This window comes from Prunus dulcis, chromosome 4, assembly GCF_902201215.1.
Source record: "Prunus dulcis chromosome 4, ALMONDv2, whole genome shotgun sequence".
Classification (NCBI taxonomy): domain Eukaryota; kingdom Viridiplantae; phylum Streptophyta; class Magnoliopsida; order Rosales; family Rosaceae; genus Prunus; species Prunus dulcis.
In genome coordinates this window covers 5,997,229-6,011,826 of record NC_047653.1, presented here as the reverse complement: position 1 = coordinate 6,011,826, position 14,598 = coordinate 5,997,229, and the positions used below count along the sequence as shown (strand labels likewise).

General features: G+C 36.6%; 2 protein-coding genes across 4 annotated transcripts; one reads left to right on the top strand and one right to left on the bottom strand.

Annotated features, from left to right (window-relative positions):
- Nucleotides 1-1,364: 1,364 nt before the first annotated feature.
- On the bottom strand, nucleotides 1,365-5,501 carry LOC117626740 (putative E3 ubiquitin-protein ligase LIN). 3 transcript variants are annotated; one of them, XM_034358560.1, is made up of 7 exons: nucleotides 4,305-5,498; nucleotides 4,027-4,180; nucleotides 2,954-3,930; nucleotides 2,709-2,856; nucleotides 2,285-2,566; nucleotides 1,883-2,192; nucleotides 1,365-1,752 (listed from the first exon to the last, which is right to left on the bottom strand). In XM_034358560.1, exons 1-7 carry the CDS (start codon nucleotides 5,360-5,362, stop codon nucleotides 1,634-1,636), a joined length of 3,048 nt encoding a protein of 1,015 aa, XP_034214451.1. In that variant the 5' UTR covers nucleotides 5,363-5,498; the 3' UTR covers nucleotides 1,365-1,633. The 3 variants fall into 3 exon arrangements, with proteins under 3 accessions (XP_034214451.1, XP_034214452.1, XP_034214453.1); XM_034358561.1 differs by having other exon boundaries at nucleotides 2,285-2,536; nucleotides 4,305-5,497; XM_034358562.1 differs by lacking the exon at nucleotides 1,365-1,752 and having other exon boundaries at nucleotides 2,076-2,192; nucleotides 2,285-2,391; nucleotides 4,305-5,501.
- A 3,592-nt stretch (nucleotides 5,502-9,093) lies between these two features.
- Nucleotides 9,094-13,736, top strand: LOC117626739 (BTB/POZ domain and ankyrin repeat-containing protein NPR1). Its single transcript, XM_034358559.1, has 5 exons — nucleotides 9,094-9,722; nucleotides 10,223-10,968; nucleotides 11,577-12,330; nucleotides 12,896-13,093; nucleotides 13,299-13,736. Exons 2-5 carry the CDS (start codon nucleotides 10,423-10,425, stop codon nucleotides 13,562-13,564), a joined length of 1,764 nt encoding a protein of 587 aa, XP_034214450.1. The 5' UTR covers nucleotides 9,094-9,722; nucleotides 10,223-10,422; the 3' UTR covers nucleotides 13,565-13,736.
- Nucleotides 13,737-14,598: the final 862 nt, after the last annotated feature.

Here is a 14,598-nt window from a genome sequence, read left to right as displayed (position 1 = left end):
TTCCGTTCACTTCATCCATTTGGGTCACCCCGAACACGATGATCAACTCGAAAATCATACGATTATAACTTAAACTAAACATGATTATAATGAGCTAATACCTTTGAATGTTTCATGAGGTTTGGGTTCCTCTTGGATCCAAAACACAATTAATTAAGAATGGGTATTTTTGTTTCAAGCTGTTCTTCTCATCCCATTTTATTCATACGATTGCAGGCTTTGATTCAGAAGTAGGCTTCAGCCTCTATATTTTGTCTTCAGTGCTGTTCTTTTTCGATCAGAAAGAAAGACTCTGTATTGATTCTATTAGCTGGCTTATTTCAAGTTGCATTGATATTATTGTATCACTCATTCCCCGAATGCTGGGTGGTGTTTCAGGCTAATGCAGAGTTTCTAACCAGGTTTTGTACTTACCTTTGAAACTATAAATAGTATAATATTTTTAAGTTTGGTTCTTTTTCATGGCTCTCCCTCTATTTTTTTTTGCTTGCATAGCTGTTGGATTGGATGTATCTTTACTTGTGGTCCTTTCCTTGGATTCTTGGGAGTTCAAAGATTATCTAATTGAAACTGTGGTGCAAGTTAATGCATATTTTTTCACTTGTTTTTGAGATTTGGCCAATATGTGAAATTAAATTCCTCTTGGGGCTGGGGGACCACTGAAATGTGCAGGTTATCTACAGGCATATAAGCTTGAAAGATTGTTGTTTCTGTTAGTTGGCATTGCCTTTATGCTGTTGGCTTTCAACTTGGAGATGCCCTTTGTTATAATATAAGGACAATGGCAGAAACATATATGTGTCATGAATTTACAAACCAAAGTTGAATTTGTTCTTTGGGTTGCTTTCAGAGCAACTTATCAAGAACTGCAGGATTTCACACGCACTCCAGACTCCTGTCATTGGTTGCATTTGGGATAAAAGATTGGATTAGAATGACAGGTCATTATGGGGGGCCAATGATGAAATCATAGAGGAACCACTCTAAAATCATAGCTGTATGGGCCAACTTGCTATTTGGAGGGTAAATGGAGGATATGACAGGTTGAGACTTGAGATTGGGTTGTTGGTAATTTTAGGACTTGCATCTGGTGAAGGTTTAGATTAGTGAATTGAATTGTCTACTTATGTAACTAATTTTGTGGTTTAGTTAATAATACTGAAAGAATAATAATAGGAAAATGACAATTTATACCAGGCTGCAAAGGACCCACTAGTGTAGTGGTTTGGAGCAATTGCTCCCGGAAGGAAGGTCATGGGTTCAAGTCCTAGCATTCGTGTAGTGTGTGTGAGTTTAGTATACTATCGCCCCTCTCAATAGGAAAGGTTCTTAAAAAAAAAAAAAAAAAAAAAATTATGCCAGGCTCTGTTCTGTACTCATCAATCTTGGTTGGATAAATAATATTTTCTCTCAAATATCTGCACTATACAAAAATAGCCATTTATGGAACAAAGAAAACCATAACAAAGACATATGGGGAATACATGCACACACTCAAAAAAAAAAAGGACCCAGTAGAGAGATACTCCAATCCCAGCACTGCTAAACTTGCATCAAAGGAAGATTCAATTCATTTTCTGGTGTTTCATTCATGTGGAGCAAATTCTAGGTCTCAAAGTGATTGATGCCTTGATTAATTGCTTGTGATGATTGAAATAAGCTCATTAGCTGTCCATGTCACTAAGGAGATATTTTTAAGTTTGCTGAGCAATTCTTTGTCCAGTGATGACAGCATGGGGACATACCCATGAGCTGCAATAAACAAATGAATTAAATTCTTGATTTTCTAAACAAGCAAGAAAAACAAAGCATTGAGCTTAGGATTGCAAGAAATTTGTATGATTGTATCTTCCCTTGTGGTTTTCTCTACGGAAAAATGTACCTGAACTTTTTGCAAGACTCAGTAATGAGTATGAAGCAAGTACTCTTTCCTCTACATCTTTGTCATAATTCAGTGATTCTAGCAACTGAGGCACAAGAATTGAGCATGCCATGGACCCCAAATTTTCATCTCCAACTGTACTTAGAAAGCTACTCATCCATGAAACGGTGACAAGGCTTGCTCGGGCTAAACTTGGAATGCCATTTGCTATTGAATCTGAAAGAGCCACCAATAGTTTCTTATTGCCACTTTTGAATAGGACAATGGCTGCTTTCCTTTGCCAATTTTCTGTTGCTTCTCCATCTTCGTTCTAATTTTCGGATCACATAAAATTATTGTCAGTATTTGTTTTTTTTCATAGATTGATAAATCTCAGCTGGTTTAGTGTAATAGAAAGCTTACTGAGTGTACAAAACCATCTATAACATTTTCTTTGAAGTGATATGAAGCCCTTGGCCAATAACTGAAACCTGCTTGTTGTAAAAGCCTATGTTCTGTTGATGCCTCTCCTGTGTAAGAAAACCAGCCTCCCAACATTAAGAGAGCACTTGCTGATCTTTCCTGGACTTTTTCATGACATGTTTGACAATTTAAAGCTGCTATAATTGCTTCAATGGCTTCTTCTCTATATACACTGCTCCTGAAAGGGTCTCCCTGCAACAAAACTGCTACTCCATATGGGAACTATTCAAGATATAAATTAAAAGTCTAGAGCAAAGATTGATTTACTTATGTGAACATTTTGGTTGCCAAAAGTTGAAAAAAGTTTAAATTTTAAGCAACCATTTCTATGAGAAGGATGCATAAACACTAACAATGGATTTACCATAAGATCAAGCTGTAGTAAAATGGCTGCAATTAGTGGACGTTCTTCAGGTGCAGCTCTTTGGAGATGGACCAACAAAATTTGCATTGTGTTAAACCCACCATATCCTTCTTTCAGTCCATCAAGGATTTCATTGATCTTCTTTCGTCTGAGAAGAATCATTTAGTTGATCAAAATGTAAATAGAACATCAAAAAATAACCAGAAGACTCAAACAGGTGAAAAGATAAAAAGATAAATCCATACCTACTAAGGCAGAGTATTTCGATCAATAAAGCAACTGCGGAGCCAGTAGAGTTACTGCCATTTCCAAGTATAATGAGTTCAAGAAGAGAAGCCTTGTTGAGAAAATCAGCTAAGTAGTTTCGACAGCTTCCATCAGCTCGAACACAACACGAAATGATGGAAGCAATATTGTTCCTCTCATGAGTATCCCCTCTCTCAATTTGTGTCACTAGAAGGCTCAACCCCCCTAGAGAAACCAAATGTCTAGCATTCTCTAAGTTTCTGTCTTCATCAAAACCAGTAAGAAGCTGGTCCAATAGGTACAATGCTGCCACTTGAGGACTGCATTGAACCCTGAATAGGGTCTGCAACTGATCTCCGAACTCTAGCACTCGAAGGACTAGTGCCACCCAATCAACTGATATCATTTGTTTTGCCTTTGGCTTTAACAGGTATAGCAGAATGGAAGCTTTCAAAAATAGACCACTACTTCTAAGAAGTCTCATGAAAATTTCAAGCTGTGGATCTGAATTCAGTATATTATGCCTGTTCATCTCATTTCTTGCTACAAATTCAGCTAACACTGATATGACTAATTCCAAAATTTCATCGTCGGTGGAAACAAACAACACCTCCAGCATTCCCTGGATAACAGGTGCCTTTGCTAACTCAGCTTCAATGACAGGATCACCATGTGAGTCCAACCAAGCTCTAGTAATTACACGAATTGCAATTTCACAATCCATTAGATTATCCGAGGAGTAAATAGTGCTAACAGCACTGCTTAAATTGCTTGAAGGAAGATGGGAATTGTCTTCTTTCCGGATTGAATTATTTTTGACAATAAGGTTCCTGTTCACCAAGCATTCGGTTGGTCCATTCTGGCACCTAAAGAATCCGTAATAGTCTGATTTCTGTGTCTCAGGCTCAGGCCAAAACTCAGTTTTTGGATTTCTATGATTTTGGCTGGATGACCTTCGTCCAGTCCTGCCTCCCCTCTGCCAAAGTCAGAAATAATGTGAATTCTCCACTACAACATTCAATTATTGCAAAAATGAAGGGTGGCGAATTGAGATGAAGACACAGTTACCCACATGAACATAACTGAGATTGTTGTAATTATCTTCATCTGCCCACAGATTTCCCTCCTCCTCATGCAAACCCCAAGTAGCATTCGAAACTCCATTTCGATCATAGAGGAGGTCTAGTGATCTTCGTTCAAGCGTGGGGCCAAATATAGCTCGGTATCTTTAGTGATTTTAGAAATCATGAAACAAGATACACAATTACAACACAAACTGCAAGTTAAATATACTTTCTGAATGTTTTGCAAGAAATGATTAAAATGTATCCATGGATTAATGTTACTTACAAATTTTTGTTTAATGAGGAATGTGAAGTGTAGGAATCAGATGATCTCCTTCTTGATGATCTGCAACTGGATATTGAAGGTAAAGGTATATTAGGAGGAACAGGAGGAGGGGCCTCAACCCCAACTTTAAGCCACTGTTTGTAGTACAGAGCAAACTGTGTAGTTCCCATATCCATTTGGTCATTATAGACCTTGGTTATGGCTTTCATTTTCTTCTCCCTCTCAGGGTCCTCTGAGTTTGAAAGAACATCAGCTTCCCTGGCATACCAAATCTTCACATGAAGAAGATGTGGAAGAAAGAAATGCTCCCAAAGATCAGGAAGCAAATGGGTTCGAGCTAAAACCGGTGAATCACAGAACGCTTGAAGCAAATGCCTAGCCGAAACCGGGTCATTTTTCTCAATCTTGTAAGCAATTGCCAAGTAGAGCTGAGCACAAGCAGAGAGATGCGAATTGGGTGTTCCACATGTTGAACCATTTTTGGACTTGCTGGAGTTTAAGGAAGCAACAATGCTCAAAACCCGAATCGAATTCCTTATTGTTTTCTTCCTTAATTCCTTATTTGATGACCATTGATCTTCCACCAACTTGTTAATGCTTTCAATACCCAATTCCAAATTTGCAAAGATTTCATTGTCCTCATCCTTTTTCTTTCTCACCAAACAACAACTGCATTTTTCCCAGATTGTTTCCCGGAAAGCTTCATCCTTTATATACCGGCCTGCACAACCACTAAGTATAGAAATCACAGCTCTGGTGGCAACTTCATCAATGGCAGGCTCATTAGTTCTTGAACTCTCTGAAACCAGTGACTTGGAATTTGATCTCTCTGAAGTAGAACTCACCCTTCTAGACGACCCTTTTCTCATGGCAGGCTTCTGAGCCTCGTGGTTGGAAAAGTCGTAACTTTTTCGACCATGGCAGATGTATATAGGCAGCAGAGCTATAGATTCATCTGGTGCAACTCTTTCTCTGTGTTTCACTGGTTTTGGGCTTTTTGGGTACTTTTTTCCAAGTTCTAGTCTTTCATCTGTGAGCAATTCTTGTAAGGAGGACATTTTTTGGTGGATAATTGGATTTGGGTTTGAAGCAAAGACGAGTTTGTGAAAAGCTTCACTGACATTCTCCCAAAACCAGAAAGTATACAAAAGACAGCTATTGCTATAGAAGAGAAACGAGAGAGAGGTGAGAGAAGGAGACAGAAATGAGGACAAAGACTGTTGGCTGATTCTTTTTTGACGTTTTAACCGTCGACCCGCCTTTTAATTTAAGGGTGGGCACTGAACCGGTTTGAAATTGGACCGGGTTTTAGTTGTTCCATGAAAAATGTTTTATTTTAAGATCAAAATATCAAACAAGCATTCACCAAAAAAGAATCCAACAAGAAAGGGCAGCATATTTTGAATTTTGGAATCTGTGAGCTGCTTAATTGAGTTGGAACACACAATTCAAATTTCAGCTGTTCAAATAAGTTATATGTAAAGCACATAATTTAGGTACATTTTTAGTACTCAAACATCAAAATCAGAAAGATTTAGATGACATGAGAGTTGAGCTATTATAGATTGATATGTTGAGTCTGGATGGGAGCTTATAATTTTTTTGTGTTGATATTGCTTATATCCAATATTATTTTGTGATTTTCATTTTACTTTAAGCTCAAAATGAAACGTAGTATTAGTATAGAAAAATGCCACGTTTGATTTATTTTAATAAATACCCCATTTGATAGGTTTATTTTCACAACAAATCCAGTAATCTTGGTTACCTTAACCCAATTTTAGATTTTGAATCATTCATGTTATCTTATCCCCACAATATGAGATTTTAGGTGCTATAATCAAACTTAAACAAAGCCTCCTCATAGTATGAAAATGGATGTGCCTCATTATTTGGTGAAAATCTAACCATTCATATATGTTTGAACTTGGAACATTGATAAGATAATTGCAATGCATGACATGCTGCACAGTAGCTTAATGGAGTCATGGTCAATGTCACATGCAAAAGTTAATGTAAATAGACTAAGAAAAAACCATATAATATAATAAAAATGGAAGAAACAAAATAGAAAAGACAAAAATGGAGACCAATAATGCTCATGAGTCATGGGGAGGAGGCTTAATGGTTTCACAGTCTTTTCTTCTCCTCCTTTCATTTCTCGATGTGCTTCTTCTCTCTTACTCTCTACCATTGTCTTGTTCTTCGGCTTAGCTCTTTTGCCATGTCTTCATCTTTGCCCAACTTTGCCAATTCACTATTGTTAATTCTCCAAAATTTTACTTTATCTGAACCGGTTTAGTCCAACGGTTTTCTAGTTCATTCAGACCGTTTAAGCTTTTGGTTTGGGCCAAGCAAATAATAGCCGTTATCCAGACAATGTTCAAAGTCTTTCAATTATTTGAGGAAATTTCAAAATAATAATAATAAGAAACTAAAAATGTGACCAAACCGAATTTTCTTATAAAAACAATCGAGAATTCTTTAGAAGTCTATAGGAGAGATTAATTTACCCTATTTTTACTCCTATTTTATTGTAAAGAATTTTGAGTCATTATTTCTTCTCCTTGATTTATCACCATTTTAGTCCCTTTTACTTTATTTTATTAAAAATCACACTGATTCAGGATTTTTACTCTACTTATTTTGACAATAGAAATTAGAAGTTAAGTGAAATAAACAAAATAAACAAAAAAATTTTCTGAAGTATCTCCAATATCGCCTAAGTTTGAAATTAAAAACTTTGTGGGATATATGGGAGTGCTATGAAATATGGGAGAAGAGTCCTAGTCAACTGAAATTAAAACAACAGGTTGGAATAGAAAATAAAAGATGCGTTGATGCCCAAAAATGAATCGTCACTTTCGGTCTTGTGGGCCTTTTGGCATACGTGGATGATCTGCAAGATAAAGAGCAATGATAAGAGTTTGGGTATCGATGTGATACTGGCTGAAAACTCTCTGATACTTAAGTTAAGTTAGCTTAAAAACAAAGCAAATAGTAATTTGAACAGCATAAGAGCTAAGTAGCCGAATGTTATTGTTATCTCTCTTTTTGGGACTTGTGTCCTATTTATAGAGGTCCGAGACTAGTGATCTTTGATTATAGTTTTGATGTGGGACTGTAAGCATCTCTAGAGAGGTCTTCTTTAACCGAATCGACATGTTAGTTGCCAAAGGCAAACCTATTGTTGATGATTGTTTTATGGGCCTCATTGGGCTCCTTTTATAAATCCCATATAACCACATGTTGTGAAATAATTGGCTGGTCAAATATGATATAAACAAGATGCTTTATAAAGCTAAACATTTAGCCAAACAAGTCATGGAGGTGGTGTTTGTTGATGATGACCAAATGATGAAGATTTACATGCAAGTCACACAGATGCCTTTCACACTAGCCATTCATCACTCTTAATACCTATCTTCCACAAATAATTGTACTAATATATTTTTTGCTAGACAAAAAAGTGATATTACTTAAAGTACATGTTGACTTGGTAGCTCTATAATTATGTAGCATTTCCCTAGTGTGCATGCAAATATCTGTGAGAAAACTAAACCCTAACAAACTAAGGGGGTGAAAAGTTATACATATATATATATATATATAATGTTCTTCTTTTTGTGCTTTTTTCCAGGGTGCCAACGTAATTTTTGTTGAGTCGTGGATTTGTATCATGCATTTAGACAATAGTCAATTTAACTCATAATTCAAATTTACAGTCTAATAAGATAATATTTCTATATATATGAGCATTGGCAGACTTATGAATTTTTTAGCGGAGGTGCAATTTTGAAAGGCTAAAAATTTTTTGTGGATTGAACGTCTAAGGCTCTTTACTTAGATTAACCTTAGGTCCCTTCATGTATTCATATCATACATGAAAAATTGTTTTATGTAGATATATTTACTAAGAATGAAAAATGGTTTTTGGAAATAATCATTTTTTCAAGATAATTTTTGGCGGCTTTTATTCCTTACACATCAAATAAGAAAACTTGATTTTATGGGATTTTATTATGAAGTATATATTGACTTCATGAGCCATCATTTTTAGTCTAAATCGTATTTTGCACTAAAATCGATTTTTCATATTTTGATTTGGTGGGAATTTGATTTTCTAGTATTTTTATTTGAATCCAAATGGGGGGTACTTCCTTATTTACATTGTAAACTTAAGTAATGGAGTAACATAAAAATAAATGAAAGTTTCAACGGAAATAAGCTAATTTGTACACCTAGAGTGCACCACCACAAACTGAGCAAATGGGCAATTTGAAGCACCTATAATAGTTTTTCTAGCAAAAGAAAGGTGCAGCTGCACCTCTTTGCGCCTTAATAGGTCCGCCATTGTATGTGAGAGTACATTATATTATGAGATAACGTAGCCCCATGAAGTAAGAATAATAGTGATTTCATAGAGATATTTCTATGTGTGATATATGTACATTATATTATGGGATAACGTAGCAATGATAGTAATTTTTCATGACTTACGCCATCCAAAACTTGGAAAAGAAAAAGAGATGCAATGCTTGGGTATTGACTAGATAAGATTTTCTCATCCTTTACAGCTTAATGTGGCCCAATAGCATCATTACATACACTTACACATGTGCAATTTAATTGTACATGTTTATTTTTTGGTAAACAAGAAATAAAACTTGAAAGTTCTCAAAATTGGGATGCTTAAGCCTAAGGCACCATGCTTTCAAGAGTTTTCACACTATTTTCATGGAAGCAGTCAAGAATTGCTGTGGCTTATCCTTTACTATTTTAAATAGAAATGTGACATCTTTGCTTTTGATTCATTGGTCTGGCGCCGACAACCAAATCTGTCTTTGGCCTTTTGTCCCTCTCTCTTTCCCACCCAATTTATAAAAGAACCAATAAACTACTGTACATGGATGATGGCTTTCCCATTTTCCCACAGTGCAAATTGCAGAGAAAAAGAAAACAACTTAACTAATTTACAAGTTACAACAACTGGCTGACGACATTGTCTGCGTCACCCTAGCCCAGCTGGGATCGCTGATGCCATCTCAATCGTCACCAAAGCGACTTCATCTCCTCTAACGAAATTTCTCTCCTTCTTACTCTCAAACTCTCTCTCTCTCTGTCTCTCAAACCTCTCTCTTTCTATTCTCTGACTCTGTTGCTTTGAAAACGAAAAATGAAATTTCGGAGCCTCATTCGGACTTGGATATGACTCGTACCCTTTTGCATCCCATCTCTCTGTTGTTGTCCTCTTTCCTCTTTGTCGTCAATCTTGGGATGTGGTATTTCTGAGTGGTTGATATGGTTGAAAGTTTGCTTCTTTTTCTTGTGGGAAATTTTGGGTTTTTGTCACAATTGTCCTAAGATACGTCCTTCTTTGGTTTTAACTTGTTATCTTCATCTGGGTTTTGAAATCAGGTGAGATTTGATTAATTTTCATACATCTCTTTTGTTGAATCTGTGGTATGTTCTGTTAGACAGTATTAAAAATACAACATAGAATATAGTGGATGCCCAATTTGGTTTCTACTGTTATTAGTAGATCTCTACCTTCCTTAATCTAGTTCTGTAGATTTTGTCTGTAATTTCACTTTGGAAGCTTGAGCATAGCAATTTTGAACCAACTTTTTTTTTTGGTGGTATTGTGGTCAGTCAGTGTTTAGGTATTTGTCATATCAAACTTATCTCAGTTTGAGATAGTAGGTCTTGCTATTCAGCTCAAATTCGTGTATTATGTTTATGTCATTTCAATGATTCCAACCTTTCAAAATTGAAGAGTAAAAGTCCCAATTTGTGATAGTTTTATATTTCTTGAGTGTTAAAAATTGTAAATTTATTATTTGTCATCATATTGGATCTTCCCCTTTTGTTTAGTTTATTTTTGGTACTCTGTTTCTCTTACTTTTTCCTTTCTTCAGAACACTTTCTCTTATAGGTCTTTACCATATCAATCATCAGGATCACAAGAGCTTGTGTTCTTAGAATTAGAAAGCGTTTGGGGTCTTATTCTTCAAGGGCTATAGCTAGTTTAGATGTTAATATCTTCAATCAATGGGTTATGTGATTAAGCTTGACGCTGATACATCCTAGGCTCCACCTTTTGGTCTGAAGTAGATTAATGGCTAATTCATCTGAACCATCATCCTCTTTGAGCTTTACTTCATCATCCCATATATCAAATGGTTCAATAAGCCACAACTTTTCTTCCTCTGGTTCTGAATCCGTGCCTAGTCTTGAAGTCATCAGTTTGAGCAAGCTTAGTTCTAATTTGGAGCAGCTCTTGGTTGATTCTGGCTGTGATTATAGTGATGCTGATATCATAGTTGAGGGGATTTCTGTTGGCGTTCACCGATGTATATTGGCTTCTAGGAGTAGTTTTTTCCGCGATCTATTCAAGCAAAAAAAGGGGTCTTCTGGGAAGGAAAGCAGATCAAAGTACTGTATCAGTGATTTGCTGCCTTATGGCGATGTTAGATATGAAGCCTTCTTGGTTTTTTTGAGCTATGTGTATACTGGAAAGTTGAAGCCTTCTCCCATGGAGGTGTCAACCTGTGTTCACAATGTATGTGCCCATGACGCGTGTAGACCTGCTATTAATTTCGTCGTGGAGTTGATGTACGCTTCTTCCATTTTCCAAATGCCTGATCTGGTTTCGATATTCCAGGTTGGTGTTCTGTTATTTTGAATTTCTGATCAAGATTTTTATCACATTAAGCCATCAGTCAACTCTAGAGTTCATGATTTCTGTGGAGCTGGGCATGAGTGAAGGTCCCTTTCTTTTTATTGATTTCTGTTGTTACTAATGGTTGAACCATTGTAGTGGATGAGGTGATTGAAGTCACCCCGCAAATTTCTAATGGTTTAAACTGCTTGACTTTATTTTTTGAGTTCTTGGCTACAAAAGTGTAGAGCAGTTTTGAAAAGAATTAATGTTCTTTTTTACCTCGATTTTCTGGGGCATGCTAGTTAAACTAAAGTAATTGATGCCACCCCACAAATTGTTATCATCTCATGTACCTGGTTCCATTAATCCTTCAACATCTACATATCACTTAATAAACCAATTTTTCCCTTCAAGCTTACATTAATGTAGTGGTAGGGGTATAATGTTGTTTTGGTGGCTTTTTATGAAACATGGTTTTGTAAATTTAGTCCTATTTTTTCTTGCGGTCAATTTCTACCCAACTTGTTTATAGAATGTTAAGATAGATTGCTCATTTTTTTGATAAGAAAAATGGAATTGTTCTGATTTGGTTCTCTATGTATTGGCAGCGACGCCTTCTTAATTTTGTTGGGAAAGCTCTGGCAGACGATGTTATCCCAATCCTTGTAGTTGCTTTACATTGTCAGTTGAGTCAGCTCATCACTCAGTGTATAGAGAGAGTGGCACGATCGGATATTGATAGCATCTCTCTTGAGAAGGAACTTCCTGATGAGGTTATTGAGAAAATTAAAATTCTTCGCCGCAATTCTCAGCAAGACTGTGACCCAAACATGCCAGCAGTGGACCCTTTGCATGAAAAGAGAATCAGGAGAATACATAAGGCATTGGACTCAGATGATGTTGAACTTGTGAAACTTCTTTTAAGTGAGTCTGCTATAACCTTAGATGAAGCCAATGCTCTCCATTATGCTGCGGCTTACTGCGATCCTAAGGTTGTGACTGAAGTGCTTGGTCTGGGTCTAGCTGATGTTAACCTCCGGAATTCTCGGGGTTACACAGTACTTCACATTGCTGTGATGCGCAAAGAGCCATCAATTATAGTATTGCTTCTGACTAAAGGAGCTCGTGCATCAGAGCTGACATCAGATGGTCAGAGTGCTGTTAGTATTTGCCGGAGGTTGACAAGGCCGAAGGATTATCATTCAAAAACAGAGCAGGGGCAAGAAGCAAACAAGGACCGAATATGCATTGATGTTCTAGAGAGGGAAATGCGTAGGAATCCGATGGCTGGAGTTACATCAATATCTTCCCAAATAATGCCTGATGATCTGCACATGAAATTGCTGAACCTGGAGAATAGAGGTAACATTTCTAAGACCTTCCCAATTGATTAGTAAAGGCATAGTGGTGGCAGTTGATAGTCACTAGGTTTTTTCTCCAGAAACTCTTCTGTTTTTTACTCCCAGGAAGGAAACATAATATTTGCTTTGAGATCTTAAACCAATGAATTGTTTCTTTTATCTTTTAGTAATTACTCTCTTGTTGCAAGTTATATTTTTCCTGCATCGGAGTGCTACCTACCAAAAGGAGGTATATATCCTCTTGTTATCTTCATAGTACAAGTTGATTATTGAGCCTCATGTCAAGGGCACATATTGATATTTTTGCTTCGGTCCATTACCCTTCCTATGGCATATATCAATGTGCGGTTGACATAAAACATATAGCTTTATCCAGGCTATTATATTCTTTCCGTTCTAGTTTGCAAAGTCATCTCTTTAGACTTTGGGTGTGGACATGTAGCCTTCTGAATTTCAACCTTTTTCCTTTCGTATTTCTTCTTTTGATTGGTTTAGTGTGCCTCTGAGTTTATGACATGATATCTTTCACTTGTTAGATAAGACCTAAATTGAATTATTTATTGCAGTGGCATTTGCGCGATTGTTATTCCCGGCTGAAGCCAAGCTAGCTATGGTCATTGCCCATGCTGAGACAACCTCTGAGTTTGCTGGGCGCTCTTCATCAAAAGGCTCAAGTGGGAATTTGATGGAGGTTGATTTAAATGAGACTCCCACTGTGCAGAACAAAAGACTCCATTCTAGGTTGGAAGCCCTAATGAAAACAGGTAAATGCATGCTTTTATCTATATTCTGGTTGAATTGCAGAGTGTTGGTTGATTTTTTTTATTTTTTTTTTCAGTGAACTTATGGTTATTAGAATTCATATCCAAGTTAGCAAGACTTAAAATTAGCCACGTCTTGGTCGAAAGAATAAAAAGTTCATACTATCATGGTTATGCTCTTCTGAGCCTTCTTGTCATATTGTGGCAGTCGATTTGGGTAGATGCTATTTCCCTCATTGCTCGGAAGTCCTGGATAAGTTCATTGAGGACGACCTTCCTGATTTGTTCTACCTTGAGATGGGCACCTCTGATGAGCAGAAAATAAAGAGGATGCGTTTCATGGAGCTTAAGGAGGAAGTACACAAGGCCTTTAACAAGGACAAGGCTGAGTTGAACCTCTCTGGGTTGTCTTCATCATCCTCCACGTCGTCTCCGAAAAAACTTGGTGCAACTCAAAAAGTTAGGAAATTGTGAGGGCATGTAAATTGTATCTATTAAGCCTTCTGAGTACGAACAAATTTTTTTTGTTTGTTTCAAGGTTACTGACAAAAGCTTAGTAAGTTCTGGCTTTTCTTATCGGTAAAATCTTGGCAGATGCGAATTGCCCTGTTAACTAAACGAACTAGCAAGTATCCTAGTTTTGTAATTCTGTAGAAGATGTGGCTCTGGATGGTTGGGATATTTGATCGATGAAATTAGTCGATTTGGGTAACTGACACGTATTGAGAAGGTATGTAAAAGTTTCCTTGTACATGAAAACCAACTCACTATTGGAAAATGAAAGATTTATCACCAAACAAAAGCAGAACACGAACAAAAGTTCACATGAATGAATTTACAGAGAAATGCTCAATACAGTGTTAATGAGCATGGAGACGTCAACCTGTGTTCATTCCAACACTTCACCTGAAATTTTTTTAAAAAAAAAAAAAAATACAAACGGTGGTCTGATTGGATGAATTTTTACTTCACTATATATTATAACTTTTGTGTTACATTAGACGAAATCAAATTTTTATTTATTTCTAATACAAGCCATAATGCTTTCGCAAAAAAAAAAAAAAAAAACCAAGCCATAATGAATGAGAAATGAACGTTCTCAAATCACTTAGCTACACGTTGAGAAGTAATCATTTTTGTTTGCCTTCTCTCATTACTTCAGCTCAAATCTATGAGCATACTTATTTTTTAATTAAAAAAATGGAAAAACGTGAGTGAAGTTGAAATATCACTAAAAAAAAACTACGTTGACTGTTGGTGAAGCACTAGATTATGTGCTAAATGCTAGAAGTTGAGGAAGCCCCAAGACGAAGTCCATACTGACATGTACCCATGATTGATCTGGCAATGGCATATACAATCCTGCATTAGTTCCCACACCACCCTGCAACCTTCGACAAATCTGGTAAACTCACGCTGTAAAATTGGCCAAAAATAAGATGCCATCACCGACTGCAATGTCTTGTCTCGCCCCATATGCCCTTCATTGTGCAATTCACTAATAATAT